Source organism: Melopsittacus undulatus, chromosome 2 (assembly GCF_012275295.1).
Source record: "Melopsittacus undulatus isolate bMelUnd1 chromosome 2, bMelUnd1.mat.Z, whole genome shotgun sequence".
NCBI classification, from domain to species: domain Eukaryota; kingdom Metazoa; phylum Chordata; class Aves; order Psittaciformes; family Psittaculidae; genus Melopsittacus; species Melopsittacus undulatus.
The window spans coordinates 117464405-117479678 of record NC_047528.1 but is presented as its reverse complement, the minus strand read 5'-3'; the positions used below and the strand labels follow the sequence as shown (position 1 = coordinate 117479678).

The following is a 15274-nucleotide window of genomic DNA, read 5'->3' as shown; positions in this document are numbered from 1 at the left end:
GATCATACTAGTCATCTTCAGCTTATGGGATCAGTAGTGAACCTGTAGACTTCCTGAAGATGGACAAAATAGCCACCTGCTGTGAGATTTGGGACTGATAAAGTCTCAGTGAAGAGCTGCAGGACAGAGGATTTGTTTGACAAACATAGTGCAGCCTGCACCTGGATTGCATCATCTCATGGGGCTAAGTATAATGTGCTACTGGTTGAATTCACTGTAAGTGGGGAAATCAGTGGAGTATCTGTTTACGGACTGCTAGTTTCACTGCTGGAAACCTTGACATGTCTATTTTATTTCTTCACAGACTCATTTTGCTGTAATGTCTATGTGTCTTCTTCCAGGGAAGAGTGTTAATGCTGTTTTCTGTGCACTTGCTCTCTTGATGGCTAATTGTTTTGGGCCTTGGTACCTCCCTTTTAATACTTGTATGACTTTCCCCCTTGAATTGGTACTGGCTTTTGAACGCTCATCTTGGACAAACCCCAGCTTCCCTGGAGGGAAAGCACATGTTGTAACTCAAGGCATGAAAATAGAATCTCTGTTTGGAAAATAAAGAGCTTTTGAACTCATGCTGGGTGGAAAACTGAAAGTGCTGTGGAGACTGTATGGCCACGGTGTGCTCTAGGAAGAAAGGAAGATTTGAGCCTTGGTGGTTCAACCACTTTACAAATCTTCCTCTTTTAAAAGAAAACTGGGCCTCAAAACACCTAAATCAATCTCTAGCATGTGCTCAGACACCTACCTTTTAAAAGGCTATAGCATTCTCTCTGCAACATCACATTGAGCCCCAGAAGAAAGGCTGTATGGTTTCCAGTGAGAGCTTGGTGCTGTTACTGCTGTGAGCTTAGAAAGCTTCCTGTCTGCCTTCTGTAACGAGGTCACAGCAGGCTGTCCTAATCCCTGGCAGCACTCCGACCCCAGCACGTGCCTCTGGGGTTACTGGAGCACCACTCTCTGCCTTCTGAAAGATGCCAGAGGTAGCACCTTTGTCCTAACAAGTTGTTAAAGTTGTGTTCCAGAGTATTTTCTAGTGCAGGAATTTACTCAAGGAGTGAAATTAGTAACTTTCTTTCTGGTCTCTTTCTTTGATGTTGTTGCAAAAGTTTCTTGGTAGTGTGGAAAGGGGGGAGAAATTGCAATGTTGCTTCTCAGCATGCTTCATCTGACATTGTTCTGCACTGCTGTTCACAGCAGTTCAGTTTTGTCTCAGAGGTTTTAGGTGAAGTGTCTTTCTCCTAAGTGTTCTCAGTCTTGATATCCCATATCTCTATTTTATCAACTGACTGCCTATCTCAGAAAGAGGACCCCTTATAATCATAGAATAGTTAGGGTTGGAAAGGACCTTAAGATCATCTGGTTCCAACCCAAAGGTAGACAAGTTGTTGAGATCATCTAGCAAGTACATGGCAATGGTATGGAAAACAGAACTTGCCTCCTAAGGCTTTAATTGTAGTGCTTCAGCTATAAGATCACCCTTCCCTCTTTGCAGAGAAGGTCAAGAGAAATTAGGTTCTTCATTTCCCCATACCTCTTGCAGCTGAGCCTTGCTCTGCTTCAGTCTGTAGGATTGATCTCTTATAAGGGACCACTGGAGAAAAGGTTCCTTGATTCACTTCACCTTTAAGAGAAAGCATCTTTCTGAATGGATTGTACTCCCCTCCCTGTTCAAGGCTTGTCTTCCTTCCTTCACACATGGCAGCCTGTCAAGATGGCACAGCTTTTGCTGTTCCTAGGAGTGGTACCACTCTGTGTTGCATGTGGACTCATCATTGTAAAGGTAGATTGTACTGCCCAAGCTTGTGATGAATTTTTTCAGGCTGCCATAAAGCGTTGCTTCAGCTTTGCCCAGTAGACAGTGTTATATGGAACACTATTAGTAGAAGAGGCGATTAGTGTGTCTTTAAGTGAATGGTGCCAGTGGGAATGGCACGTTAGGCAGGGCAGCTGCAAGCTCGGACTGAAACACGACCACCCTTGAAACCCTATCTCTACTCCACTGACCCATGCAGGCTGACTTCATACTGTTGACTGACTGTGCAGGTTGCGTCAAAGCCTGAAATGTAACTGCTTCCAGGCAACAGGGCAGATCCTGCCTGTACGACTCACAACGTGTTACTTGAAGAAAGGGAGAAATTGCATCTATGCATCTTTTCTGTAGCTGACCATGGAGGACTGGACTCGGCAGATCCCTCGTGCCTGTGTCCTGGGTTACCCAAGTGGAAATTGTTTGCTTTTCACATTGAAAGAAGGTCTGAAATAGTTATGAAGAAAAGAAATGTGAGATGATGTTTCCCGAGGATGCTTCCCTACAGAGCTTGTTATCTGTGGGGTGGGAGAATCCTCCCTCGACTGGGGTTTCCCCATAAAGCATGCTCCCAAGTGTTTGTTACACTCTCAAAGTTGCAGGCAGGATAGTTTCCTCTTTGTGACAGATAAAGCTGGTCCCAATGGCTCATTTACTGTAGCTTTAAACTTGCAGCCACAACTCCCTGCCTGTGCAGAGCTTTACCTTGTGCCCCTCGGCCCAAAACGTAGGAGATGGAGCTCCCTGGGGCAAGGGGAGGCTCTGCTGTTGTGCCTGGACAGCATTTCTTGAGAAGCAGTGGCTCTTGCTAAGTGCTGCAAGGCACAGCAGGAGAAGGGGGTGACCTTTTCCCTTGGTAGTGCTGGGTGGAAGTCACTCTCTTGGAGCACAGAGCGGTGCAGAGCCCCATGTGTGGCTGGAGCTCACTGCGATAAGTTGGTTGTTTTCCCCTCTCCTTTCCCCTCCTCGCACTGCGCTGGGCTTATCTGGCTGCCTGAGTTATGTTAAGTAGCGGGTGCATGCTTGCTCTCTGTTCTCCTCCCTGCTTGTGCTCCTTGGATTTCAATTCCAAACATGGTTATCCATTTGGGGTCTCTCTCCTTTCCGCTGCCAAGTGATACACATTCCACACTCAACACCAGCTCCCTCTGCTGCTCTCTCACGGTCGCTATTTTCATTTGCCGGAGGGCAGGCGAGAGAGCAGCGAGTGCAAGGAGATCTCTGTCCTGTTTGTGAGTTTTCCAGCTAATGGCCTCTACTCTTCCTTTGACTGAGCTCTTTTCGCCTCCTGTTTGCAAGTTTCTTTTCTCAGTGCTGTGGCTAAGGAGGGGACCAGCCAGCGATCAGTGAGACACAAAGCAACGAGCCCGTTTGGGATTGGTTTTGGGTGCAGAAACATTCAGCAGTGTTTTACCATGTCACTCTGAAGCTCGCTGCTGTGGGACCAGCTGGTGCTCAAGAGGAGGAGGAGGAGGAACAGCAGCTCTGGTTTCAGACCTCTGCGGCACCCTTTGTGTATGACAATTCAGCTTGAGCACAGGACAGACGGGGAGGGTGGGGAGTGGGGAAGGATGAGCACAAGCAGCCTTTCTTGGGACCAGGCTCTTCTCCAGCCTCCGGTGTGTGATGCCTGGAAGGACACTATGGAGGGGGCAGCCTATCATCTGGCCAGCTGCATTGTCCTCCTGGGTTACATGGGGGGAAGTGGCATCTTTGGGTCCCTCTATATTTTTGGCCTCCTGGCCCCAGGCTACTTCTGCTATGCCCTATGGGGCTGGCTGAGTGCCTGTGGACTGGATATCTTCATCTGGAACATGCTGCTCGTCCTCGCCTGCTTGCTTCAGCTGGCTCACCTGGCTTACCGGCTCCGCAGAAACACCATCCCTGAAGAGTTTAACCTCCTCTACAAGACCATGTACCTGCCCCTGCAGGTGCCCCTGGATGTCTACAAAGAAATTGTGAAGTGCTGTGAAGAGCAGGTCCAGTCGCTTGTCAGAGACCAGAATTACGCGGTGGAGGGCAAGACGCCCATCGACCGCCTCTCGTTGCTGCTGTCTGGCAGGTAAAGGCTGTCCTTTGTTTCTAAGCAAAGTCTGGCTTATTGTAGTGGTTTCATCCTCAGAGGGGTGAGGATTGCTTCCTTCCTCTGAAAGGGCTTTGAGATACGCATCTGTTTGTTGGGAAGGGGGACAGTGTGGGTATTTCAGGTCCCAGAATCAGGCTGTGTGCAGTGAAGTGCCCAGCTCAGCCATGCTGTGGTATTGTTGGGGAATCTGTACCTCTTTCTCTGTCATTTTAAGGTTGTCTCATTTCTGATGGGAGCAGAGTGGCTGTCAGAGGGTGTTTCTCAAGGCAGTGTGCCTGGACCTGTGGTCTCTGGGGGTATCAGGCACACCTCTGTGATGTGAACGGCTGTGCACTGAGTGTGCTGAGTCCATCTGCTGCCCCAGAGAACAGTGTTCAGGGAGAGGTCCCATCACCTCAACCCTCAGGGCTCTGAAATGTCTCACTTTGAGGGTGATTTCATCCAAAGAGATCACACTTTCCTGTGGTGGATCCCACCTCCTCAGGCCTCTTTCTTTCCCTGTGCTGTCATGCATTCATGATATTCCTTCCTCTGGACTACCAAGGAGGACCTTGAGAACCTCTAGGTAGTCACACTGGGTATTTGATTATTGAGTGAATTGTGCTGAGCAAGTACTGGCATTTATTCCGTGGAGATCCTGTGGCTTGTCTTTACGAGTATTTCTCTTCATGATGTGCAAAACCCAAATGCATACAAATAGGAATGATATTAGGTTCCCAGTGCCAGGCACTTGGCACTGAATGTCAAATGAAAGTGGAAAAGGAAGGAGAACTGTAAATGAGAGCAGTACTGAGCTGTAGGTTTGTTTCATGAGGGTTTTCCTTTAGAAAGATAAACCCAGCATCACCCTAGGACTTGCCTTTTACTGTGGTGATCCATACTCTCTGGTGAGGGGATGTGTAAGGAAGGTTTGTTCTTCCTATTCTTGGTGTTTGTCCCATTTCTAGGATGTGTTAAGAGCATCCTGGGACCACTCACCAGGGCTGAATGGAAAAGTACTGTGAGGAAATGGGGTATGTGTGTTTCCATTAGGTGTCTATCCTCTTACCAAACCTCTGTGCTGAGCAGTATGCTCTGAAGTTTACCTATCTGCAAATAATGTCAGTGGGAAGAGTCTGTGCTGTCTTGCCCTGCACTGGATAATCTGATGCTGCTCTTTGGGCATGGAGGTGCTGCAATGGACAGTAAACTGGTGCTGGTGGGGTAGCTGTTCTGTTCTTTTGCAGTGGTAAGTGTGTATCTTGGCTGGTATAGGATGCTCTATGGAGATGAGATTGGATTTGTACTTCCTGGTATCCGCTCTGTTGCCTTGTGTGGTCTTTGCAGACCCAGCAGAGGATTGCTGCTATTAAGGTGCCCCTTCTTAAACTGAACAATAGCAAGACAAGGGGGGCTTGGGAATGCAGAATGTGCCTGGATCAAGAAATGTGCCTTTTGATCCCTGACCCTTCCAGGCTGGAAGCCAGCAGTGAACTGAGCCTTGTAACTCCTGAATTGCTCTTGCTGAGTTGCCTTTGCGCACTGTACAACAGGGGCATGTGGTGACAGGAAGGAAAGAGGCCCCAAATCTGGTGGTGCAGAGCTATGAATAGAGCTCCAGAATGCCCTGCCATTGCCCCAGGCCTGCACAGCTCCTCCTCTGCTCCCATAGCAAGGCTGGGTGCAGGTTTGACCTTGATATTGGTCGGCAATTGTAGCAAAAGTAGGGGAAAGGGATACTTGGGACTCCAAGAGAGGTTGAATGGTGATGTGCAACTAACTGTGAGCTGGCAGTGTGATGTGTCAGGAACGATGGCCAATGTGATTTTTGGGGGTTCTGGATGTAACAGCTTCCCAGCATCAAGTCAGGGAATGTCTTCTTGCAACCCTGGGGACAGGAAGAAGATGCAAGCACAAAGAGTTGGCTTACAAGTGCTTGAAAAGCAGCAGCAGTCTTGCAGGGTGAGAAGGGCTGGTTTAGGACCAAGCATTGCAGCTGGGAGGGCTGGCTTTGTACTAGGAAATGGAAAAAGAAGGAATATGGGGAAGTGGCAGCAAATATCCTTTCCTATGGGAAAGGAGCAACAGTCCCATAGACTGGAGCATCTGCAGCTGTCCTGGAGAGGGTATGAGACATGCATGAGATAAGGAGAAGTCTTTTCCTCCCTGGTAGGGCTGGCTGCCTGCATATTGTGTGAGCGGCTGAGGTTTGTGTGACATCTCTGTTGTGGCCTAAGCGTGTCCTCTCTGCAGGGTCCGAGTGAGCCAGGATGGACAATTCCTTCACTATGTCTTTCCATACCAGTTCCTGGACTCTCCAGAATGGGAATCACTGCGACCCTCTGAGGAAGGAACTTTCCAGGTAACCCAGCTTTGCTCCTTGCTGCTTCATTGCATGTCTGAGAAGGGGATGGAAGGGGCTCATGATGCCATTCAAAGCTAACAGCGAATGCTTTCCTCCCCTTCCTCATGGGTTAGCCAGCACAGGATGGTGCGATCAGTTGTGTTACCTTTATTCCTACCTTCCTCTGAAGAGCTCAGTGCATGCTCCTATCAGCTGACAGCAGGGATGGGGGAGCATGGCGCTCCTTCCAGTTCAGCAGGCAGATGAGGTGCTGGATTGCTGGCTCTCTTCCATTACAGCATTCCGTAGTACCTGTGTTGATGCATCTTCCCTGGGCACTACTAGCAGGGTACATCTTTCCAGCATCAGATGGCAGTCATTGCAACATGCAGCAGTGATGTAAACCTATAAATATCCTCTTCCTCACAGAAGTTTCTGATGGTTATGCGTTTTGGGTAGAGGCAGAAAGCATGATTCACACCCGAATATGGTTCTTTCTGAGCAGAAGAATCCTGTGCTGAGAGGTCAGACTAATTCTTACTTGAGCAATTGAAAGGATTTTGCTCTTGCTGTCAACACCCCACAGTATTTGTTTGTCTTTCCTTCTGGAGGAGGTTACTTAAGCCCACATCCCCCTGCCTTTAACTCACATTCCAGGACAGGCTGATCCCTGTCAGGAGGTTTATCTAGAATCTATTAGTTAAGGCATATGAGGAGTGGTTTTCCTAATCCCTTGGGATCATGGCACAGTCATGAGAGAACAATGAGGCTTTCTCATGAGAGCAGCCATGTTCTGACCTGGTTAAACCAAGGCAGCTCTCTGAACCTGCTTTCCTCAGGTCTGAATTTGTCCCATGTACAAAAGGGTCATGGTAGTTGCTTCTGAAAGCTTCACCATCACCAGTGGTGATGGTCTTGCAAGGGGAGCAGCTTCTGGTGCGACTGTGCCACAGGACTACAGCTTATGAGCAGAAATAGTGATGTCAAGCTAAGATAATGGGGTAGAGAGGGCAACAACAGCATGGCTGTCCTAGGGGTGAGGGTATCTCATGTTTTGCACAGGGTTTAAATCCAGCAGCAGATTGCTGCTAGATCCTGGACTGTATCTGCCTCAGAGTCGGGCAGAGAGTCCAATGGTGCCCATGGTAGAGAGATGGCTGTCTCATGGCTTGCGACCTGCAAAGGCCTCGGCAGCATTTTCTGAGCTAATTTCTGTGGAATTGAATGTTCCCAAACCTCATGAGTGTCTTGATCAGTGGTGCATGAGACAGCTCAGGACCAAGCCCTGCCAGCACCATGATTTTGGCCCTTCTCGTGCTCTGTGAGACAGGGTTGGACAGGGAGGTCGGCTCTGCCTGGCACCAGGATGGGGAGGCAGAGCCCTAGTGGGGGGAGGCTGCATCCATGTGCAGGAATTGCCCCGAACCCACAGCTGCTCACTGAGGAACATTACTGAGAACAAGGGGAATGGCTTTAAACTGCCAGAGGGGAGACTGAGGTAAGATCTTAGGCAGAAGCTCTTCCCTGTGAGGGTGCTGAGGCGCTGGCACAGGGTGCCCAGAGAAGCTGTGGCTGCCCCATCCCTGGCAGTGTTCAAGGCCAGGTTGGACACAGGAGCTTGAAGCAAGCTGCTCCAGTGGAAGGTGTCCCTGTCCATGGCACAGGTTTGGAACTGGGTAAGCCTTAAGGCCCTTCAACCAAACCAGGCTGGGATTCTATGAAGAAGCAGCAGCCTGTGTGAGACCAACATTCAGCACGTGAGACTTGACAGGTCCGTGTTCCTGGCAGGACATTACTTTTGATGGCCATGCTTAGCCATGGTGATGTGGTGCTTTTGACATCTGTTTAACCCGTTAGTCTGTCTTACCTGACTAAGTAGTAATACTCTGTGATATATCTCAACCCTTATTCCTAGCATCACAACTATTTGGTTACAAAAGTGCACATTTGACTCTGGGACTTTGCTGGAGAATTGCATGGGAGGTTTTTCTTGCCCAAGTTTACCCCATGGCTGTGTGCATTGAGAAGTTTCAATCCTGAACACATAAAACAAATGGCAGAAACTGGATGTGGTCTGCAAGGAGAGCTGGTTTCCTTGAGCTTTCTGTTCTGGCTATGTCTTCTTCCCACAGGACTGCTGGCTCCCAGAGCCTGGGCCAGCACTTTTCCCTAGAAAACTGAATTATGGGCTCTGCCAATGCCAGAGCACTTGTGTCGAGGGGATTCATGAGTTGAATATGCCCTGCTGTCCTGGTTAGGAAGCAGGTTTTCTTATTACATCTCACTTAATCCCTCATGAGAAGCAGAGGCTTTCGACTGCTGTGCCAGAAGTTAGTTAGGAAAATGAGAATCTGGTCACTTCAGTTTCCGTGTGACCCTTCCTCTTACTCACCTCAAGCCCGGGCAAGTTCTCAGGTTTTATCTCCTATATTTCTTTCATAAGGCAGCTGCTTGCATGGCAGTGGCATTAAATATCAAACCCAAGGACACACACACGCACCCAGGCCATGTTCAGCTTCCCAGTGGCACTCTGCCATGGTGGCTGGCCAAGGAGACCCCTGATACAGGGTGAAAGGGAGCCCCCGGGATATTTTGGCTCCTGCACTTGTTCACATGTTGGTGTCTTCATTACACTCGGATGTTCTTCTCCAGCCCAAGGCAGTTTGACCCTCCCTGTCTTTCTTATCTATTATTGTTATTATATAATCATTGTATTTATATATTGCAATATACACTCATGTAATCTATAACGGGTTTTATTACTAATAGTCTGCTTCTTACAGCTATGGGGGAAAATGGCTCTGTTTGCATTTAGCAAAACCCAAAGCAAAATGAAATATTCTCTAACATCAACCCAACAAAGCCTCAGGTGAGCTCCCTACCTAAACACACAGTAAACCCCTCTCACTGAGCTGTGCTACACATCCTTCAAAGCCACTCAGCCCTACAGCGCCCAACAAAACTGGTGATGACAGGTTGTCCCTCCTGTGCAGGGTGACCAGGCAAGCCTTCCAGGTGGCTCTTCCCACTCCCAGGGCCTTCCTTGGCACAGGGGTTGTGCAATCCAGCAGCAGGATGGGCTGGCAGCCTGCCGCAGGGCTGGCTGGGCATGCAGAACACCCCATCTGCAGCCTGTCTGCAGAGGGATGAGGACATCGTAGACTCATAGAATCAACCAGGTTGGAAAAGACCTTTAAGATCACCAAGTCCAACCATTCCCCAGCACTGCCAAGGCCACCACTGAATCATGTCACTGAGGGCCCCATCTACATGGTTTGTGAACACTTCCAGGGATGGTGACTCCAGCACTGCCCTGGGCAGCCTGTTCCAATGCCTGAGCATCCTTTGGAAAAGGAAGTCCTAATCTCTAGCCTAACCCTCCCCTGGTGCAGCTTGAGTCCTTTTCCTCTTGTCCCATCATTTGTTTCTTGGGAGAAGAGACCGACCCCACCTCATTCCATCCTCCTGTCAGGAAGTTGTAGAGAGCGATAAGGTCCCCCTGAGCCTTCTCTTCTCCAGACAAACCCCCAGGTTCCTCATCACACTTGTGCTCCGGACCCAGTCTGTGCTGCCCTGCTCACTTCAGTTGTATCACTCAGGTGTCAGTAGGGAGCATCATTTGAAAGCAAGAGAGTGATATTTAGCCAGCCACTTGGCTAGGTTAAGCAAGGTCATGCCATTAATTGCATAAGAAAACCTGGCCTCAGGCTTCCTGGGGATGGAAACAGGTAGGTAAGGATGTATCTGCCCAGCTTGGATGATCTGGCTCCAAGGAGAGCATGCATTGAAGGGGCTGGGGGCTTTCACTGGAGAGAAGCATGCAGCCCTAAGGTGAGTTACTCCCCCACCAGGCAACAGGGCTTACTCTGCTCTCTCCCTCAGGTCACACTGACGGCTGAGACCGACTGCAGCTTCATCACCTGGCCGAGGAAGAAGCTGTATCTCCTCCTGCGGAAGGACCGATACATAGCCCGGCTCTTCTCCTCCCACCTGGGCTACGACATCTCGGAGAAGCTCTACTCCCTCAATGAGAAGCTCTTTGCCAAGTTCGGCCTCCACTTCGACATCCGCTTGCCCAGCCTGTACCACGTCCTCGGGCCAGCCTCCTCCGAGGGGGAGTCAGAGGACTGCGAGGAGTCACCGCCTGCCTCTGGCCAGGCTGATGGCTCTGACACCCATCCGCAGCCACAGCCACCACCGGCTCCTCGGCCCCGAGCATCCCGGCCCGACAGTGACCTGCTGGGTGAGGATTCCACCAGTCTTGTCTTGGAAGATTTTGCTGAGTTGCCGGGGTCTTATATGGACTATGTGAGCGAAGGGGAGTATATGAAATGAGGGCACTCCCGGCACGGGCACGCCTCACCCTGTGTGGGACCCCCGCGTAAGTACCTGCTTGTGGAAGCAAGTCCTTCCCGGGATGCCCGGGCAGAGGGGTAGTCTCCACCTCTTGCCCTTTTTTGCCATGGGTTTGCTGGTCCATAGCCCTTTTTTGCCTGCTGTCCCAGGGAATCCCGGGAGGTGGGCTCAAGTGCTGTGATTGTCTCAAGGAAAAGCAGCAGGGTAGGGGCTTGACTCCAGGCACCAGCTGCACCGTGGGGTGGAAGGGCCCTTAACCTGGCCATAGGAAGCTCTTCCCTTCCATCAGAGAAAGGAGAGGCAGAGAAACTGCAGTGGTGCTCAGGCTGCTGAGTGGTACATGAGTGTCTGCAGAACCCCCGCAGGGATTGAACTGGCTTGCCATGAGGTAGAGCTGTGCTAGAGACATGCCAGTATTGAGCTGAGCAAGATGTCTACAGGTAGAAGAGCAAACAACCCAGAAGGTGCTGACAGGGGTAGAAACAGCTCCAGGGTTTACAGGGAGTAAATAGCAAGGAGCTGCTGTTCACCCTCCAAGTGCTCAGTTTGGGCAAGCGGAGAAAGCTCAGTCCTTCCTCCTCCTGCCTGCCACAACTCATCCCCACGTTTACTCTGTCCTTGTTTCTGCTGAGCCTCATCTCAGCCACATCAGTAAGGTGTTGAAAAGTCTGCCCTGTCTCTTCAGGGTGCTGAGCTCTACCACTGCCTAGTGGCACAGCTCTTGCCTCCACTCTCCCTGGGTGGACTGACAGGCTAAAAAACACATGCTGAGTGGGATTGAGATACACTCTTCCAAAATGCCAGCTCCTTACTCTGCAAGGGAAAGATTCCCAGGCCTATGTGGATGTGAGGGCAGAGGAGCAATGCAGGCAAACAGAAATAGACAGGAGGGTGGCTTGTGCTTGAAATCCAGGTCCAAGTGGCCCAGAGAAAAATTCCACACTCCATCACTTTCAGCCAGCCGCTGCAGGCCAGCTGCAGACCTACCACTACCCCATCATAGCTGCTCTCTGGCATCCAGCAGCCAGACACCAAGCCTGGGATGGGGATTTCTGCCCTAGAAGTGACCACTATATATGTCCCAGTTGGACCTGCATGCAGGTCTGGGTGCAGGTACCTATGAATATGGTTCACCATCACACCCTGGTGCTACCCTGGGTCTACTTCTGACCCAGGACCTACTGACTCCCTGCAGTCCTCTTCCCTACCCCGTGGTGCTTGTGCACAAGCCTTGCTGCTGTGACAGCAAAGGGACAGTCTCTCCTCGGTGCTCTGTGTGGTGAGGCTGCCTGGGCATTTCTCCCTGTTCCATCAGTTTCTATTCTTTTGAAAGCAGAACTAGAAGATGTTTTGTACAATTCTGCTTTGAGTTGAGCCATGTGCCTGTTCCTGCACTGCTTCCATGCCTCCCAACTAAATATCTGGGATACAAAAAACAGCCGGGATAAAAAAAGGGGAAAAAGCAAGTTTGGTTTTGCTTGAATTAGACAGGAGAGAGAGGGATTTGCAGGTTAGCTTTTTTACAGTCCTTACTTGGCAAGGCAAGAACACTGAGACAAGCATCCCCTTTGTCAGGCAGTGTTGGTTGGATACATGCAAGTAAAAAATGAAGGCAGGTTGTGTTGTAAACGTGGGGAGGTCACTTTGTGCATTGCTCAGATTTCCTCAGCAGAAGGGTATCCATTCTCAGGTCACTGGCAGAATTCTCCTAGCTGATCCAGCTCAGTGAAAACTGGAATGTGAAATGCAGTTTAAGAAGGAAGGAAGCAGGGAACACCACAGCTAATTTTGGTTCTTGATCTTTTGTTTCCACTCATTTTTAGTCATGAGGCAAACCTGTGAACATACACACAAGGTGTGTGTGTATGTGTATGTTGGGGCAAGCTTGTGCCACACAGCAGAAAGCTCTTCTTCCTTTCACACAACTCTTTAAACCACATTGGAAGCTGGAAGCATTTCGTCTTTCTAGATCTTGTGTGTGAGGTGACATCAAGGTGTGCTGATACTTGCAGTAGTCCTGTGATAAGAGCCCATATGTTTCAGAGGCCAGTGTTTGGGGTGGGAGAGGAGGATGATCTTCCTTGGAGACAAGAGCCAGTGTGGTATTTTAATTTCAAAGGTAATTAGGCAAGGAAACACAAACTGTTCAGTGTGTCTGTAACAGTGGAACAAGCACTTCCTTGTTACTCTGCTTGGGTATGCTAATCACATCACATAGAATCACAGAATGGTTTGGGTTGGAAAGGACCTTAGGATCATCCAGTTCCAACCCCCTGCCATGGGCAGGGACACCTCACACTAGGCCATGTCTCCCAAGGCTCTGTCCAACCTGGCCTTGAACATTGCCAGGGATGGGGCATTTACCAGTTCTCTGGACAACCCTGTGCCAGCGCCTCACCATCCTCACAGTAAAGAACTTCTTCCTTATCTCTAACATGAACTTCCCCTGTTGCAGTTTGAACCCATCACCCCTTGTCCTATGGCTACAGTCCCTGATGAATAGTTCCTCTCCAGCATCCTCTTAGGTCCCCAGCAATACAAAAGCAGTTCTCACATCCAGAGAGTATTCCACAGTGGACTTGGGTACATAACCCCAAAAGTCAGTGGTACAGAAGGAGCTGAAGTTTCCTCTTCTGGCCAGGCACTTGCCACAGCTCAGAAGATGATCTGAGCAGGTCTGCCATGGCCCAGGGAAAGCACTTTCATAACTTTTCCCTTGGAAGTAGGTGAAAATGTCCATAACGAACAGGTATGTTCCCTGCAGTGTCATTGTTTAAAGTAAGTCATAGCTGCAGCCCCAGAGATCAGAGCTCCCCTGCGGCTTTCTCCCTGGTCTATTGCCCTCATCTCCTTCCCCAACAGCTTCCAACCTGGGTAATCAACTTCCAGCTCTCAAAATTCCTTGTGCTTAAGTGCTTCTATAGATCACATTCCTTTCCATTTTCTGGCTCTACACTGGCCATCTTGCAATACCACACGCAGGAGGGCAATTCTTGAAAGCTCAAAGTGCTGCAGAAGTATTGCAGAAGACAATATTCCTGGGACATATATTGGCCTATTATTCTTATAATCCAGGTTCTCAGAACGAGTTTCTAGTCTGCTTACGAGCAAGACAGGCTGTGATACTGAGCAAGACACACTGATGAGTGCATGGTTTCTCTGAGGAAGAGAGATTTCAATAACTTACAGGCTGCCTCTTGAAGAGGGGCAGGTAAAGGTTCTGTTCCAGATTTGCTTCAGCCGTGTATTGCTGTACAGCTCAGTGCTCCATAGCAAACTAAGCTTTATTCCTTGCATAAAACTTCAACCAAGCAAAAGCCACCTGCTTTTTATTCCTTTTCATATTGCGTTTGTTGTAGTTTGCTGCTGTCAAGTGCTTCCAAGATGTGAAGCTGTTGCTGCCTAGGTTTGCAGGGATGTATCATAGGGCTGGCATTCTATCTAGGGGGTGAGGTGGATGGAGGGAGGGATGCTTGATGGGCTGTAGTTTGTTAACTCTAAATTAGCATGAATTGTTTTACACTTGCTCTGAGAGCAAAATCAAGGACTTGTGGGGTTTGTTTCACCCATACCACAGAAAATGCTTTGGAGGAAGCTGGTTTTGCTGTCTCAGGATGCTCCATTTTCTGATCTATCACATGTTGAAGAGTTGTTTTGAATGGCAATTTAGGAGGTAAAAGGAGAAAGACAAGTAATGGTGGGCTCCATGAGGTTTGTGTCTTGGGAAAATGTGGAAGTAAGATTTATTCCTGTGATAATAATGGTGTGCTCTTTGCCTCTCTGTCTTCCCTCTCCTCCCTGTCCTTTTCCCCTCTCCTGCCTTCCTTCTCTCTGCAGCATCTGGAAACCTTCTCCGGAGTTCTCCCCACCCTCTCTGCAAAGGACGAGCCCCTCTGGCTCCCACTCAGACGCCCGAACTCTAGGGAACAACAAGCTGTTTTGATCCCGAAGCCCCTCCAAAGGAGCGTATGCTCACACAGGTTTCTGACCAGAGACACTCTTTAGCAAGCACAGAGACGTCTGCCTGCAGACGTGTACACTCAGGAGCACGTGAATTACACACATGAGACTGCAGTGTGACACTCCAGCACTTCCCACCCCATGGATGTTCACCAGAGCTGCCTGCCCCAGTTTGCTTCCACAGTTTGTTTTCTAGTCCTGCATCTCTGAGGTGTGTTGGCAGCTCTGATACCAAGGTACACTGGTATTGCTGCAAGCAGTACCAGCCTGCTCACAGATTCTGTGTTCCCTTTGATTTAATGATTCTCATTAAAGTCAGAGATTAAACTACTGGTGTTTGAGGATTTGGAGAGGGAGGTGACACTGTTTGAAAGGCTTGGGCTGATCTTAAGGCATGGAGGGAGAGGAGGGGAAAATGGGTTGCCTGATGGCATTGGTAATAGGCTTGCAATGGAGAGCATGATACGGAGATTTGATATCCTGCACCTCAGTGGGCATCCACTCTAATAAGACCAGAAATTCCTTTTCCAGGGGTTAGGATTTCTCATTTATGACAACCACCACTTCTCAAAGAAGTTATCGACTTCTGGTGAATGGTCAGTTGTTTGAGTTGATTTATGTGAAGTAACAAAGGGGAGGAATTGGGACTGGGGGCAGGTGTAGACAAGAAGGAGAGCCTGAACCCGTGTGTGTCTGTCCACCTCCCATTATTTGCGTGTGTGTGCTCAGCAGGGGATGTCCTCAG

At 49.4% G+C, this 15274-nt stretch overlaps 1 protein-coding gene across 3 annotated transcripts; it reads left to right on the top strand.

Moving 5' to 3' along the window:
- The first annotated feature begins 3321 nt into the window (after positions 1-3321).
- LOC117435877 (popeye domain-containing protein 2-like) lies at positions 3322-14800 on the top strand. 3 transcript variants are annotated; one of them, XM_034059974.1, is made up of 4 exons: positions 3322-3866; positions 6123-6231; positions 10096-10456; positions 14407-14800. In XM_034059974.1, exons 1-4 carry the CDS (start codon positions 3322-3324, stop codon positions 14490-14492), a joined length of 1101 nt encoding a protein of 366 aa, XP_033915865.1. In that variant the 3' UTR covers positions 14493-14800. The 3 variants fall into 3 exon arrangements, with proteins under 3 accessions (XP_033915865.1, XP_033915864.1, XP_033915866.1); XM_034059973.1 differs by having other exon boundaries at positions 10096-10594; positions 14407-14469; XM_034059975.1 differs by having other exon boundaries at positions 3376-3866; positions 10096-10529; positions 14405-14800.
- Positions 14801-15274: the final 474 nt, after the last annotated feature.

Bases quoted from the DNA above. Each gene is read 5' to 3' on its own strand.
- LOC117435877 (XM_034059975.1), top strand. From the start codon at position 3,376: ATGAGCACAAGCAGCCTTTCTTGGGACCAGGCTCTTCTCCAGCCTCCG. The intron at 6,232-10,095 runs GTAACCCAGCTT...TCTCTCCCTCAG, and splicing joins CTGAGGAAGGAACTTTCCAG to GTCACACTGACGGCTGAGAC. The intron at 10,530-14,404 runs AGGGGAGTATAT...CCTTCTCTCTGC, and splicing joins TATATGGACTATGTGAGCGA to AGCATCTGGAAACCTTCTCC.